Source organism: Lipotes vexillifer, unplaced genomic scaffold, assembly GCF_000442215.2.
Source record: "Lipotes vexillifer unplaced genomic scaffold, Lipotes_vexillifer_v1.1 scaffold141, whole genome shotgun sequence".
Taxonomy (NCBI): Eukaryota; Metazoa; Chordata; class Mammalia; order Artiodactyla; family Lipotidae; genus Lipotes; species Lipotes vexillifer.
Genome location: NW_006792108.1, coordinates 1,621,758 through 1,637,729, shown reverse-complemented (window position 1 = coordinate 1,637,729; position 15,972 = coordinate 1,621,758). Strand labels below are relative to the sequence as shown.

At 38.4% G+C, this 15,972-nt stretch overlaps 1 protein-coding gene across 5 annotated transcripts in view; it reads right to left on the bottom strand.

The window, feature by feature from the left end:
- The window catches only part of MYBPC1 (myosin binding protein C1), a 100,276-nt gene that overhangs the window by 47,046 nt on the left and 37,258 nt on the right, over positions 1-15,972 (bottom strand). For all 5 annotated transcript variants that reach the window (XM_007465348.1, XM_007465347.1, XM_007465349.1 and 2 more), the window contains 4 exons: positions 8,542-8,690; positions 8,089-8,206; positions 6,534-6,585; positions 4,221-4,277 (listed from right to left, as the gene is read on the bottom strand). In XM_007465348.1, coding sequence (XP_007465410.1) covers positions 4,221-4,277; positions 6,534-6,585; positions 8,089-8,206; positions 8,542-8,690 — 376 coding nt within the window. The remainder of the gene's footprint in view (positions 1-4,220; positions 4,278-6,533; positions 6,586-8,088; positions 8,207-8,541; positions 8,691-15,972) is intronic.

The following is a 15,972-nucleotide window of genomic DNA, read 5'->3' as shown; positions in this document are numbered from 1 at the left end:
GAAAGAGACTTAGTATAAATGCAAAATATAATTCAAATTGATTTCCTTCACTAGCTAAGTAGTCCTAATTTTGTTTAAGCTTAGTTGACTCTTTTTATCAACTAAGGTTAATTTGGAAATATTACAGCGACTGCTTACTGTGAATAATGCTGGTTTGGATATGATTTTTCCAGGAAAACTGGTCAACACATCTTAAACAGTGTGAAAACAGATTCATGCTATCATGTTAGCAAATAATGAGTTGCATATGTTTGCATTGTCCAATTAATTACAACCTGCTTCAGAATTTCTTGAGGAAAGACTAGGTTGTAATCATAGGGGAGGGGAGGAAAATATAAATATGAACATAGAGTTTAGGGTGGCATTAGGCAAGGACAACTTCTGCATATCTAATTTCCATTGTTGTGTAAGTCTTTTGCCCAGTAGAGGATGCTGAGGCAAATCTGGGAAATGGAAGGAAGTGAGAGGTCATTGGTCCATCAGTAATCTTTGTGGGAAGGACTAGTAACACCATTAGGAAAATGTGCCTCTTAAAGACTCAAGACACAACTATGATCTTCATTTCACTGAAATGGTAATTACATGCTCTATTAACATGGGGAAATTGAAAAGCTTAATAAAATTGTCCTGAAGTTGAAATATTGGTAATAATTTGCCTGATCTACTATATCTACTGCCTGAAAGCAGTCTAAATTTCAAATATAACATTTAAATGTTTTGTAGGAAGTCTTGGAGAATTGCAATTTAAATGTGTATGTGTGTATATATGTATATATTCTCTGTGGGTCTTTCCTTAATCCAGTTTATTACTGCTCTATTTTTGTCACATTAGCCTGAGTCCCCACATTGTAAAATTATGCCATACTACATTGTGTTCAATTTGTATCTCAACCAAGAAGAATTACATACACATTTCAAGGGTCCTCCTGACATTGATGAAAAGATTTAAAGATATCAAACTAGATTAAACTAGATAACAAGAGGCACAAATCAAACACTGAGATATACCTAGATGAATGAGGTGAATGTTTATATGAGGAAGCCAGTAATAAAGATTATCATTTTCAGTGTGTGTCTTGAGTCAGTTTTGTTGGTAGATTCATAAAACCAATCATCCTCACCATTTTTTTTCTCATTAAAACACCAAAATACACCCCACTCTGCTACGACCTTAATCCTAATACAAATACCAGTGACCTCTTGCCTCTTCCTTCTTCCTTTCCTCTCCATCACTTCACTGAATCCCAAATTGCAAGGAGATGGATTCATTATTTTGTACTGGAACGTGTGGTCAAGGCTGCCATCTGTAGCATCTCCTTTACTCATTCAGAACACATCTATATTTACTGTGGTGGCTGCACATGACCCTATCTGCATGGCTACATTAAATTTCAGTAGAGAGAAAAAGCCAAATTTCTATAGGCACTACTGATTCCTTTCCAAGCATGGGGATAGACCTATATAACATTTACAGCACTTCCATCTACATCGAAATTTCTATAACTTGACACTCCTAGTGAAATATAGAGCAGTTATAGAAATTTTATGTAGAATAAACTTTTAAGTATTTATATAGGTCAAGTCCCATAACAAGATACTGCCCAAAAGACTGACTGTGATTTATCTACTGTCTATTTGAAATAGGCTGACTTTGTTCAGGGCAGGGAGATCTTTTGTTGTATAAAGATGTTGGTTGTAATGATATTTATACTCATAAGGATTTTGTCACAGACTCTTGGAAGAGTAGAAATGGTAACCACATGTCATTACCACAATGAAAACACACGCAATTCACAAATTAGTAGGAAAACAATGATTTCTAAAGTTATACCGGTGGACTAGTATATAGTATATTAAATGAATATAGTCTTGTGATAACAACAATCTAATTATGAGTCAAAATAATAATTAGGGGATGTAAAGAAAATGAGAACTGGAGACATGCTGACTGCCCATTTTTTTCTAGTAATTTTTTTTCTTTAGTCATTTTGACCATTAATTAGATTTATTTTACTCTGCAAACTACTGGTAGAACTAATCTGTTCTTTTTTCTTTCTTTTTGCTTTTAATCAGACTTGGCACCTAATAATCTACTGTATTACATTTTTATTGATTGTGTGTGTGGGCGTATGTGTATTTTGTCACTTTATGAATATAAATTCTTCAAGGGAAAATGTCATTTTGGGGGTAGGTGGATATTTATTTGACACCTGTACGAGCCAGGCCTTTTACATTTAACTTAATTCTCATAATAATTCTCTTAAGTAGTTTTATTCTCCACATTTACAGATGTGGAAAACAAGTCTCAGGGAGGATATATAATTTGACCAAAGTCATGCACAGTAATTAGTAAATGGGAGAGTTGAGACTCAAATCCATGTTTTAACCACTACCTTTTCCTTTCCACAAATATGTATCTAGCTCTGTCTACGTGCCAAATGCTGGAAGACACTGGATTTCTTTTCCTCACATCACCTAGTATTATATTCTACACAAAGAGAGCATTTAGTATTTTCCTGGTTGAGTAAATGCAGGAAAAAAAACCCCCAAAAACAAAAAACCTCTCTTGTCTTCCTAAAGTTTCCATTTGTGCTATAAATGTCCGAGGCACCAACTTCTGAGGCAGATTCAGAGCGGCGTTTCTTATGTGGAGTCACAGGAAATATGCTGACTCAGAAAAGGGAAACTTGGATTTAGGTCCCTGCCCTTCCTCTAACTAGCTGTGTGACTTGGGGTAAGTCACTCAACATCTCTGGTCTTTGGTTTCTCACCTGCAGAACAGGAAAAGTGAGGCTCACTTAAGGTCACTTCATATATTATTGCTTTAAATACATCTGGGGAATTAATAAATATTATTGAGACTAATGATTATCTGAAGTATCCAGAGAAGGAAAAATGTTTTTGATACTGCCGAAGTCTATTGATTGGCTAATATCCATTTGGTTATTAATAAATGGCACCTGTTAATATTTCTGTTCTCAACCTAAGTGTTTAGAGCTGGGGGTGAATTTTTCATTCACAGGGACTTGAATAAAGCATCCAACTAAACTGAGAATGAACACAAGCCCATTTATTACTATCTGTAATTTGTTTTGAAGCATTTCTATCTATACTTACGATATTTTAGTAACCATAGAAAGCAGTAAAAATAATAAAAAGTGAATCTAAAATGCTAAAGGAAAACTGTTATCAATATTATATATCATTAATTTAGAATTATAGTTTCACTGTTTATTCACAAGTTTGGTAGATAAACACAATCCCAGCAAAAGTCATTTTCTTTTTGTTGCTTCTGTGCTATAGTAAATATCTAGATATGTATATCTTTATATATAACACATATATAATATAGTATATTTATGATTATGTATATGCATATTTATGGGCAGAAATTCTGTAAAATGGTTGTATACTAAATATCCATAATGAAAATCTATAAATTTTATTGCCGGAGAGTACAAAGTTAAGGGAGTGTGAGTGATAATACTAAACATATCTCCATTTTACTACTATATTTTATCTCGTCTAAAAATGCACATTTTTGGACATTTTAAACATCTCTGAAATAAGGATATACCTTATAGTCAATAGTATGTCATAATAAACAATTTGGAGCAATTTTTTTCATTGCTTAGTGATTTATAAAATACAGGTATATATTAACATGAATGTGTCTTAGATTTGATGAAATATAGTAAATCACCAATATTATGTTAAGGTATATATATATATATATATATATATATATATATATATATATATACTTGCTGAGACTTCTGCCAAAAGACTTCTACCAAAATTTTTGAAATTGATTTTTCAGTCAAATATCAAAAGCAGAAGAATGGAGGCTTTATTTATTCAGTCGTGACAAGGAATCATGATTGAAATAATAGAAATCATGAGAGAAATAAAAAGTATTCAGGTATTTAAGTCTCTGTCTCAGTTTTCAGATTTCCTCATCCCCTTCTAAGAAAGTATGTGAAGACTCATGAAACATTTAAAAAGAAAGTAAAAGCATCGGCTAAAATCTTTAACAGATTAGTATGCAGTTGTTTCTCTGTCTCTTTCTTAGTCAACGCTGTGATAGTATCCCATAAGCAAAACACATTTTAAGAAATGAGAAATTCTTTGAAAAACATCTACTTTAAACTTGACTCCTCTGAGTGGGTATCTAAAAGATTTCCAGGCCAAAGCGCCTCACTCCATCACTGGATTCTCACCTACGTTTCAGGAGGCCACTAAAGTCAAGTTCCCCTGCATCCTCTTGACCTTCTCCACTGTCATTAACAAAAGAAAAGCAAATCCGGGTTTAATGCTGAGACACATACACAACAGTTTCCCCCAAACACACTACATATAACGTATATGCAATTCTGTACTAGCACACAAGTCATAGGACTAAACCAACACAAACACTTTCTTTTCACACAAGTGACATTTTAAGTTTTGGAGAATGTACTTGTGGAAAAGTAAACATGAGAAGCTTGTGTTACTCTACGAATTCGGAAGGCACGTTTCCGTAGATTGCATATATAAAACTGCTTGGATTTGTGTTAAAATAGAGTAACACAAATGCACTTAAGCCAAGCAACACAAAGTACTTTGTTTTTGCAAGTTGGGGGTGCTGGAAACATACCTGTGTAAAAAGCAAAGGACTTTTGCTGATCTCTGTTATTCATGTCAGACAGAGATTGGCTTTGAGGACGAAGTGTACCAGTGTCAAACATATAAGTACAAAACTTATATTCAAAGGTAACCTCTTTGTGTCCATCAATAGATTAATCAGATAATGTGATACCAACATAACAAAAATGGAGAGAGTGCAGAGCTTTTTAAAAGACGCATTCCTTTCTCTTTTAAAGAGAAAGGATTATAAGCTTTTCATTTTCTTATTAATATTTATACCTTTTAAAACGTATTTTCCAAAAATTTGTCTTGGAATTGTTGAGCCCTTTACTAGGAATTTTTAAAAGTGCTTTCCTATAGAGAAATGCATCTTAATTTAGGCATGCACCCACCTTCATGATTTCATATAAACTCTAAATATAATAGAAGCTATGGCACTGACATTTAAATGGTACTACATATTTACTTACGTGTTTAATTTTTTAATGAAGATTTTGTTTCCTGCTCTTTACATATGTTAGTTATGGTTTCTAAGAAAAGAGTCTGTGGGTTTAAAAACAGTGTGTATAACATGTAAGTTATAAGAATTGAGCTCAAATAATGTTTTCAAAATTTCTCTAATAGCACGTATTTGGAGAAGACCTTTTGACATAAACACAGTTCTATTCTCTTAAAGCCCAAAACTTAGTAGATGATGTCTTCCTCTCTTAAAATAGACTTATACATAGGATGAATGTAGTTTTAGATCTATGCATTTGCTGAACGTGGGGTGAAGGGAAAGTAAGAGATTTTGAAAGTTATGACATAAAAAAATACAATTGGGGCTTCCCTGGTGGTGCAGTGGTTGAGAGTCCACCTGCCGATGCAGGGGACATGGGTTCATGCCCTGGTCGGGGAAGATCCCACATGCTGCGGAGCAGCTGGGCCCGTGAGCCATGGCCGCTGGGCCTGTGCATCCGGAGCCTGTGCTCCTCAACGGGAGAGGCCACAACAGTGAGAGGCCCGCGTACCGCAGGGGGAAAAAAAAAATACAATTGACTGATCAGGAAGTATTAAATATCTTTTAAAAGTAATTACAATTTTCATTTGTTCATAATTTAGGAGGGAACTATGACTTTTATTAACAGACTAAATCATTGTTTTATGCTGGTTTCAGATGACTTTCCTTATTCAACAACACTGTTATGTGGATTCAGTCTTAAGAAGAACAAAACATTTACTCTCATGAATGAATTTGTATTTTGGAAGAATTAAGTACAGAGTGTAAAATAATGGCAGGAAAAGACTAGTCACATTTCTCATAGGCTAGAACATTCTTTTCAGTTTTCTTCTTTGACCCCCTGATTTTTCAACCTTGGCAGTTGCAAAATAAATCAAGTAAGTATCTATATTTTGCCTTTCTACAATGTTCTTTATTCCAGCAGACTCAGTGGTCTTTCATTTAGGATAATTCCACATTTAAACAGTGCTAACTTCAGTAAGTAGCTACTTAATTGTAGTTTTCTGGGCACATGGTTTAATTGCTCCATACGTGATTTCTAGATAAAAGGCAATATAAGTTTTCTGATATCACTTAACTGATGCTATATGAGATGTGTGTTGTTATATATTTTTGCGGGCCATTTGGTAGAAAATAATGCAATTAAGGAAGAAGTCTCATAAACCCATAAAATGGGAGCTTCCTATAACAAGAATATTCTACAAAATGATCAGCATATACACGAGTTGGCATATTAAACCCACAGCTTCTCTTGAACACTAACTTTTGAATATTTAGCATGTTTGACTTCAGTGAAAAGAGTTGATCTCACTTGGCATATTGAGTGTGGAGGAAGGGAAAGTGTGTTTTGAAAGTCTTCCACTTTCATGCTATACAAAAGCTACCTAGATTACCCTTCTGAAGTTACCTTCTCTTGAAAGCAGATCTGATGTCAATGTTTGGAGTAGTCCCAGTAGATTCTTTGAAAGGAAAGAAAACAATAAAATGAATACCCATTAAGAAGGCAGTTTTGTGTTCAGTTCCTTTCCAGGCTGTGGGGGGTTTTCAGATGGAAGGAAGGGCAGGTGAAGGGGGGGTGGCTCTCCTCCCAGTGGCTGAGCTGCGGAGGCGCCGCACCTCATCCCTCCTCACACAGAATCAATGAAGGGACTTTAGGAGTTACCGTAACCAGGTGTCATTCCACCTGTCTGCCCATTAGAGTCACCTAAGGAGTTTAAAAAAAAAATGTCAGCTTCTTGATCTCCCTGCTGGAGATTTTGATTCACCAGATCCGGGATGGGCTCCCGGAAATCAATATTCTGAAGACGCCCCTCAGGTGATTCTCAGAGGTGTCTGGGCAGGTTGAAGAAGCAGTGGTCAGGACCAAATTCCCACTTAATACAGAAATCTCGACAGCACCACCACCCATGGTCACCCAGCCTCTGCTTGACAACTCTCAGACTGGGACCCTCACAACCTTCTGCTGTGTCTCTATACAGCTTTAAGGAGAGAGCTTGTGCTAACGTGAAGACAAAATTCACCTTCTCTTAATTTCCACCTTTTGATTCTAATCTGCCTAAACACTTCTCGAGGACATGGATAATGGCCTTTTCCTTCTGTGTGACAGCCCTTCCCCTACTTACAATGAGTCATAAATGCCTGGCCTCCTTCATCTACACATTCAAGCTGAATGGGGGCATAGTTCCTGGATTCTTCAATCTCCCAGTTACCCTACTCCAGGAGGGATCCCAGTGGAGGTATGGTACCCATGGCCAAAGGCATTACTTCAAATGTGGAACAAGCAGCATGTTACAGAGTGGTATCACTTCCTAAACATAGATCCTATAACACTTGTAACGCTCTGGTTTTAAATTACCTCAGCTTTGTCTTTTGTAGCTACATAACACTTTGGATTCATTTTAAGTTTATGATGTTTGCTGCCAAGTCAACTTTCCCTTTGTATACTTATCGAAGTATTGTCTTTTCCTCTATGTACATATATACCTTTAATTTATTCCTATTAAATTCACTCTTGACAGTACACAGGACATATAGATGAAGAACTTCCATATCTGACATCAGTCCTTATAAGAGAAATCCTCCCTTCTACCTGGGTATCCTGGCATCTTCATCCCATATTAACTTATCCCCAAACCTGAGTGGGAATAAGAGGACCAAACGAAACAGGTACATTCAGTAGCAGCAAAAAAAGTCATCGGCCCTTATCTGAGAGATTAAGTAGCATGGATAGCATGGATAAGAGACATTTACAATAAATTCCTCCAAATTCGGTTTGTAAATTGTCTCATAACAATTTAATTCAGCAGGCTTGCTGAGACTACCACAATCAGAAACACACACAGTTTTAAAGGAAATCTTATTTCCAAGATCTCATACTAATAAATGGCCTTAATCTCCTCTATCCTCTCATACCTCATAAACATAAAAAAATTAAACTTATCCAGACTAGAAGTCTGTCTTACCATGTACTTCAAGATCGAAGGAACAGCTGTCAAACTTATCCTTATAGGTGACCTCGCATCTGTAGTTTCCTGCATAGTTCTCTTTAGCCTGGATGATCTGCATCTCAAATGTGTACACCTGCAATGAAATGTATCCGGACATATTTCAGCCCTACCTTGCCGACAGAAAGAGGCCATCACATTGCAGTTATTTCCCCAGTTCCTCAGCATTGGCTTAAAGACGTCTGTATCTGGGGATTCCGGTACAATGTTCTCAGTATGGGAGGGGTCAGTGCAATGCTCTGAAGCCCCTGGGGACAGCAGGGCAACCACATTAGAGTGTAAACACTAGGAATGGGAACTCCAGCAGACGTTCTGGGACTGAAGTCTCTCAAAGGTGAACCGAAAATGACCTTTTACGCACACAGAGGAATGAGCTGGTTGAGCCCCTGCGGCAGGAGGTCAGGGTCATACCCGACTGTGCCTTTCGAAGGTTTCCTTCAGCTGGAGGTGCTTCCCAGCTTTGCTGGCCAGGTCCATCCATTTCCCTTTGAACCATTTGATAGTGGGCTTTCTAAGAAGATCTTCAGCCTTGACTTTGGCTATAAAGGTGATATTTCCACCTAGGAAAAAAGCACAAGTAATTCAGACTGTGGTTTTAAAACTGCCATTTGTTTTGCTCTTGGATGGAAGGAGTCAGACAGGAATACACTGCATAACCTATGATGTGACTGGCACTGCTGGAATTGAACAATGATAGGGCCCTGATTTTTCTTTTTTTTGAGTACCCTAGTTCTTAGGATAATATAACTGCTTCTGCTTTTGAGGTTTATGGAGCAGAAAAAGAGCAATGGGGAAATCAGTGGAAATAATTTTTGTTTAGAATTCAAGCAAAAGTAATATGTATAAAATAACATATACAGGCATACCTCGTTTTATTGCACTTTGCTTTATTGTACTTCAAAGATAGTTTTTCTTTTAATTTCTGAATTTTATTTTATTTTTTATACAGCAGATTCTTATTAGTTATCTATTTTATACATATTAGTGTATATATGTCAATCCCCATCTCCCAATTCATCTCACCACCACCCCTCCACTTTCCCTCCTTGGTGTCCATATGTTTGTTCTCTACATCTGTGTCTCTATTTCTGCCTTTCAAACCAGTTCATCTGTACCATTTTTCTATGCATTAATATACGATATTTGTTTTTCTCTTTCTGATTTACTTCACTCTGTATGAGTCTCTATGCCCATCCACGTCCCTACAAATGACCCAATTTCATTCCTTTTTATGGCTGAGTAATATTCCATTGTATATATGTACCACATCTTCTTTATCCATTCGTCTCTCGATGGGCATTTAGGTTGCTTCCATGACCTGGCTACTTAAATAGTGCTACAATGAACATTGGGGTGCAGGTGTCTTTTTGAATTATGGTTTTCTCTGGGTATATGCCCAGGAGTGGGATTGCTGGGTCATATGCTAATTCTATTTTTAGTTGTCTAAGGAACCTCCATACTGTTCTCCATAGTGGCTGTATCAATTTACATTCCCACCAACAGTGCAAGAGGGTTCCCTTTTCTCCACACCCTCTCCAGCATCTGTTGTTTGCAGATTTTCTGATGATGCCTATTCTACCTGGTATGAGGTGATACCTCATTGTACTTTTGACTTGCATTTCTCTAATAATTACTGATGTTGAGCAGCTTTTCATGTGCTTCTTGGCCATCTGTATGTCTTCTTTGGAGAAATGTCTACTTAGGTCTTCTGCCCATTTTTTTGACTGGGTTGTTGGTTTTTTAAATATTGAGCTGCGTGAGCTCTTTATATATTTTGGAGATTAATCCCTTGTTGATCACTTCATTTGCCTACAAATTGAAGGTCTGTGGCAACCCTGCATCAGGCAAGTCTATTGGTGTCATTTTATCCAACAATATTTGTTCACTTCAGGTTTCTGTGTCACATTTTGGTGATTACTGCAATATTTCAAACTTTTTCATTATTATCGTATTTCTTATGGTGATCTGTGATCAGTGATCTTTGATGTTACTATTACAAAAAGATTACAACTCACTGAAGGCCTCAGATAACAGAATTTCTTACCAATAAAGTATCTTTAATTGAGGTACGTACATTATTTTTTAGACACAACACTATTGCATACTTAATAGACTATAGTATAGTGTAAGCATAACTTTTGTATGCACTAGGAGACCAAAAAATTCTTGGGACTCGTTTTAGTATGATATTTGCTTTATTGTGGTGGTCTGGAAGCAAATACACAGTATCTTCAAGGTATGCATAAATATGAAAAATATGAAATAAAAACATTGGAAAACACACACACAATACACATATATATGTATACATACATATGTATGTATATATATTTTATATATATACACACATAGATTTTTTCCATCCTTCTTATTAGGCAAGATAATGACAAGTCTGGAATCATAAGAATATGATTAAATGAAACTGATCTTTTTGAGGTAAACACTCCTGTATTATTATTATTTTTTTGGTTATTTCTGAGATACATATTTTTTAAAAATATTTTAAAAAAATATTTTAAAAAGTATTTTAAAAAAAATACCCTCACCTTTTTGTGAGGGTATATGTGTATGCTTCTATGTAAGATTTTGTCTCTATAACTTTGCTTCCACCATTTGTCCTAATGTTCTATCCTCCCCTTTTTTATTTTGCTCTAAATAATTATTTTTTTAATTCAATAACTTTATTATACTTTATTTTACTGTATCTTCTTTCTTTCTGTATTTTTTCCTTCCTTCCCTCATTCCTTCCTTCCTTCCCTCCTCCCTCCCTCCCTCCTTTCTTTCCTTCTTGCCTTCTTCCTTTCTTTTCTTCTTTCTTTCTTTCTTCCTTCCCTCCTTCCTTCCTTCCCTCCTCTCTTTCTTTCTTTCTTTCTTTCTTTCCTTCTTCCTCCTACTTATACTAATTCTCTCTACTTTCTCTCCCTTTTATTCTGAGCCGAGTGGATGAAAGGCTCTTGCTGCTCCAGCCAGGAGTCAGGACTCTGCCTCTGAGGTGGGAGAGCCAACTTCAGAACACTCGTCAAGAAGAGACCTCCCAGCCCCACATAATATCAAACGGCGAAAATCTCCCAGAGATCTCCATCTCAACACCAGCACCCAGCTTCGCTCAACGACCAGCAAGCTACAAGCAGCCTGGCAGCCTCTTCTCACCCCAAGGCTTACCAGTTCTTGCAGGCCTTCCTCTTTTTCCCTTCCCCACAGGAGGCAGCCCGCAAGGAAGCTGGGTCTGGCTTCTTCATATCTTCTGGATCCAGCAGTTCATCTGAGTCAATGAGATCCTGGAGAATGTTCGAAGCCATTAATGACCCAGTCATGGTCTCTGCTAATGAACAGGTGAAGTGGCCACAGTCCACAGCAGCAGTTTGCCCATCTATGTAGAAGGCAGCCATCATCCTACCTGGGCTTGATCATCACGCCCAAGCTGACCACATAGTGAGTACACTACGTGCACAGAAGCTGTGTTAGGCTGTGAGGGGGCTGGGGACTCATTTATGATGTGCAGAGAATATGTGTGTGGAGGGCAGGGAGGGAGGGGGCAGGAAGAACAAAGAGAGAAGCGTTATATTTATGCGAATATATAAAGGGCTGTCGTGTGAGAAAAGGGAATGGAATATTTTCTATATAATTCCAGAGGAAAAGGCAGATAATGATATATACACTTGTGTGATTCTTCGATAAACGTGTAGACAGTTAATCTGTAAGCTCTGTGAGGGCACAAACCGTCGCCTAGTTTGCTTACCACTCTAACTTCAATAGTTGTAGGAATGAAGAACTTTATTACAGAAAGCATTGATCTGAGTTGGAAGAGCATTACTGTTAAGACAGTGAGCATTTGGTGACTTGCCCAGACGAAGGAGCCAAAAAATATTTTAGCTGACAAACTCTTTTCAGGTTTACGCATGCCCACAAGAGTCTTTAATATATCACATGAAGTGAGAACAAGAAAATCTGCGGGGGGAAAGATGCTGAAAAAGAAATTTAAAATGCCACTAATGAGGAGTTTCCTTCTGAGTCAAAAAATGCCAATGGCAGGCACAGCCACAAGGCTGGGCTTTAAATGCTTTCACACCTACAAACCCAGAGAGGCCACTCCAAACAACAACATTCCCACCCAAAGTGGGGCCTGAAAGAAAGCAATCAGGTGACCACAGTGCTGACTCACCACGCTCTCATCCTCCATATCATTGGCTGAGAGGGTCCAGAGCTTGGCAGCTGCAGGGTCCATAGCAGGCTTCCCTGAATCCAACCAATGAAAGAAAACAAGCTCCAGAAAAGCAGCTGGAAACAAACTCCAAGCACATGTAAGTGCTTTCTACTGAGGCTGTGCAGGGAACACACTGGACCTGGGTTCAAGGCCCAGCTCTATCACTTATAAAGGCATGAGAGGGACCCATCACTTTATGGCAATAAAAGCCATCATTTGTTAAGCTTTGTGCCAGATACTACATTAAACATTTTACATACATGATCTAATTTAGTCCTGCTCACCACCTTATGAGGAAAGTTCTTGTCATCCTAATTTTATAAATGAGGAAAGAGGTTTAGATACTTAGGCCAGTTACACCCAGCCACAAATACACAAGTACAGACAGAGTCTACCTAACGCTTTTAACTTCCACTCCATATTGCTTTCTCCTCCTTCTCTTAGTTCCCATCCCTAGAACATGGGGCTAATAGGATTCCCTATGCCCACTGCAGGAGATTTGAATATGAAACAAGAAACTGTACCAAAAAGCATTATAAATAGCAAAGCTCCGGTCTCATGTAGACCTGTTACAGACAAGAAAATGGGCTCAAGAGCTGATGGCGGTGGCGTAACAACAAATCAGTAGCAAATCACACCTCCTGATTCTCTCTCTGGGCCCGAAAGAGCTGAGGGTTCAGTGTGGGCCAGTCCACGAATGGGCCTTGGCGGGTAAGTGCACCCCCCAGAGATCACTGTCACACTGGATGCTCAGATCTCCCACAGGGCAGGCCATCTAAGCTGCTCCTACCCATTCTGGAACTGTGACTCCAAAGGTTAGGATGCTAAAGGATTTCTTGAAGATTTAGGCTGGACAGTCAAAACAGAGCAGTGTGAATACCTGTAAATTTTTGCATACCTCACAGCTAGGACAATTTTTCTCAACTCAGGCATTAAAAAATAGTGATAGGAAGGGTGAGAATGGTGAAAAAGGGTGGAGTGCAATCTTCTGAGAGGAGATATTTTTATAAGTGTCTTAAGATCCTCAAAGAAAAGCTGAATTCAGTGGCACAGAGAAAAGGACACATGGGAAGAGGAATAGCACACTCTTATCCGCCATGACCGTCACTGTGAGGTCTTCTGAGGGTAAATGTCATAATTCTGGGGTCTGGAAAGACTTCATTAACTAATGAAACTATGGGAGTCTGACCTCTAGTATCTGGAGACCTCAGTGTCCTCTGGTGCAGAAGAAGGGGCTGAACTAGGTAATATCTACGCATCATTTCAGTATTGGATCCGAATATGCCCAGAACAACAGTACATTAAGCATTCTTCCACTTGGAAATGAGGGAAATTAAGGAAGGGAATGATCCTCTAAAGATATCACCACCTCATTCAGATCTCTGGCTCAGTTTTTAATACGGCTTTTCAGGCCCACTCAGACAGAACAATATCCCTAGGCCAGTCTCACCGGAAGACTTCTTGGTAGTAGAAAGCTTAAGTTGACTAGAAGAACCCACTTCAAAATTGGGCTTTTTTCCTGTGATCTGCACAGAGAGCAGGCTGTCACTGTGGTAACCCAGGTGTTCTCGGACAGACTGAATCTCCTCGGGGCTCAAGAACTTGCGCTGCAGCTGAAATTCAAGATATCAGAGGATTAGGCCACGCTTTTTCTACCGTATGGTGGTGTACTATGTCCCCCTCACAGGTGTCAAACGCTCACGTCTGCAGTAAGCGCATGACAGCAGGAGATCGCAGACGTTGCCTCGTGCCACACGTTCGGTTTCTCACTGATCAGGACCCTGGAGTGTAACTTCTGTCTACGTGTTTATGTTGAGCCTGCCCCTTGGAGAGTTTTATCAAATATCTGTCTATTAGGTACAAGGCACTGTGCGAGGCATTGTGGAGATTGTAATGATTATGATTATCAAGATGAATCGGACATGCTGAAGAGGCTGTTGAATGGAATCGAAGCCTGTGGCGGGGGAGCATGCCCACAGTAAAGATGCTAGAAATGAAATACGCAGTAGAGAAAGAGAACCACGGGGGGAGGGAAATGCTTTCTATGTTCCTTGGGAAGAAGCAGCAGACAGGAAAGGTCGGGAAGAAGCTGGGGGTGCTACCTCTATGTCCGACAATTATGGAACCGCTACATAAACCACAGTCCATCTAGAGCACTGAACGCCGTTCCATAATTAGTAAGAAAGTGGGTCAATACACTAAGATGGATAATGTCAAAGACAGCTAAAGGTGGGGGAAAGAGCTAGTGACTGAACACTGTATACATACGACCTTATTTACATTAAAAAATGTGTATACACACACACAAAACACACTTGTAAATACATAAAAAGAAGTCCGAACAGCCACACCAAAAAATGTATTGGTGGCTCCCGCTGGGGAGGAAAGTGTAAGCAAGGCCTGAGATGTCACTTTATATTCTTCAGTCTTAACTGAATTTTTATGAACATCCCATATTTTGGAATAAAAGATGGAAGAACTTTAACTAAAGAGAAAAATAAGAAAGGGTAGGTGTGAAGAAACTGAGGCCCTAGGTCATGTACAGATCAATGGTATAACAGCTATTGTGGTATAACACTTCTCACACAAGAAAATTTCAGCATTGGAGAAGAATGGAGAACCATAAATACCTCTATTTAATGTTAATATTTCTAATGAATTGTCAGAAAAGGATTTCCCCCTCCAACCTATTCTAGCCTCCCACCCAAAAGCTGAGGAAAATACAGGCAACTGCCCTTCACTTAGGCCTAAGATTCGTGTCCACTAAGAGATGCCTCAGTGGTCACCACTAGTACTGAGACCAAAATATGTCCCAACCCACATGGGCCCAAGCTGAGTCTCTTCAGAGGAGATTGATTTCAGAGGTTTCGTCCTTCGAGGCATCTGGTTTCTCCCATGCAGAGCCCTTCTCAACTTGTTTCCTAGTTGAGTGACACTGATCACCTCACCTTCAGGGTTGTTATTTCTCCCAGATTCTCTCTGTATCGTCTGACAAAAGAGATACTGGGTTTAGTCACCCAAGGCTTAAATTCCCAGCAAAGAAGGTCGTCTACAAACATACCTCTTTTACTTCCACAAGACCAGAAAGAGTCAGGGCTGAACACAGCTTAGATGCCGTCTTCACTTTGCTATTGTTAACTGCTAAGAGGAAAACCCCAGTTAATAGCTTTATAGGCCAAAGCAGGAAAAATAATAAAGGCTCTCTCCTATTCAGGTCAGCAGGCATTAAAACAACAATAACCTATTCTGTTCAATATATATATATTTTAGTGATAATATTTTAATTGGACAACTCCTTTTGGTTGTTCAAAGTGCTCTTACTGATGCTCTTAAGTGTCATATAACCGTCTCGGTTCTTTGTGGCTGTCTGGAGGGGGGGGATAGGGAGGGTGGGAGGGAGGGAGACAAAGAGGGAAGAGATATGGGAACATATATATATGTATAACTGACTCACTCTGTTATAAAGCAGAAACTAACACACCATTGTAAAGCAATTATACCCCAATAAAGATGTTAAAAAAAAAAATAACTAGAATTATGACTTACAACATTATACCAGTACATATAAGATTTTTAGAAATTTCATGTAATGTCTGAAACATTTATATAAACATATTTCAATACAAATAACCCAAAGA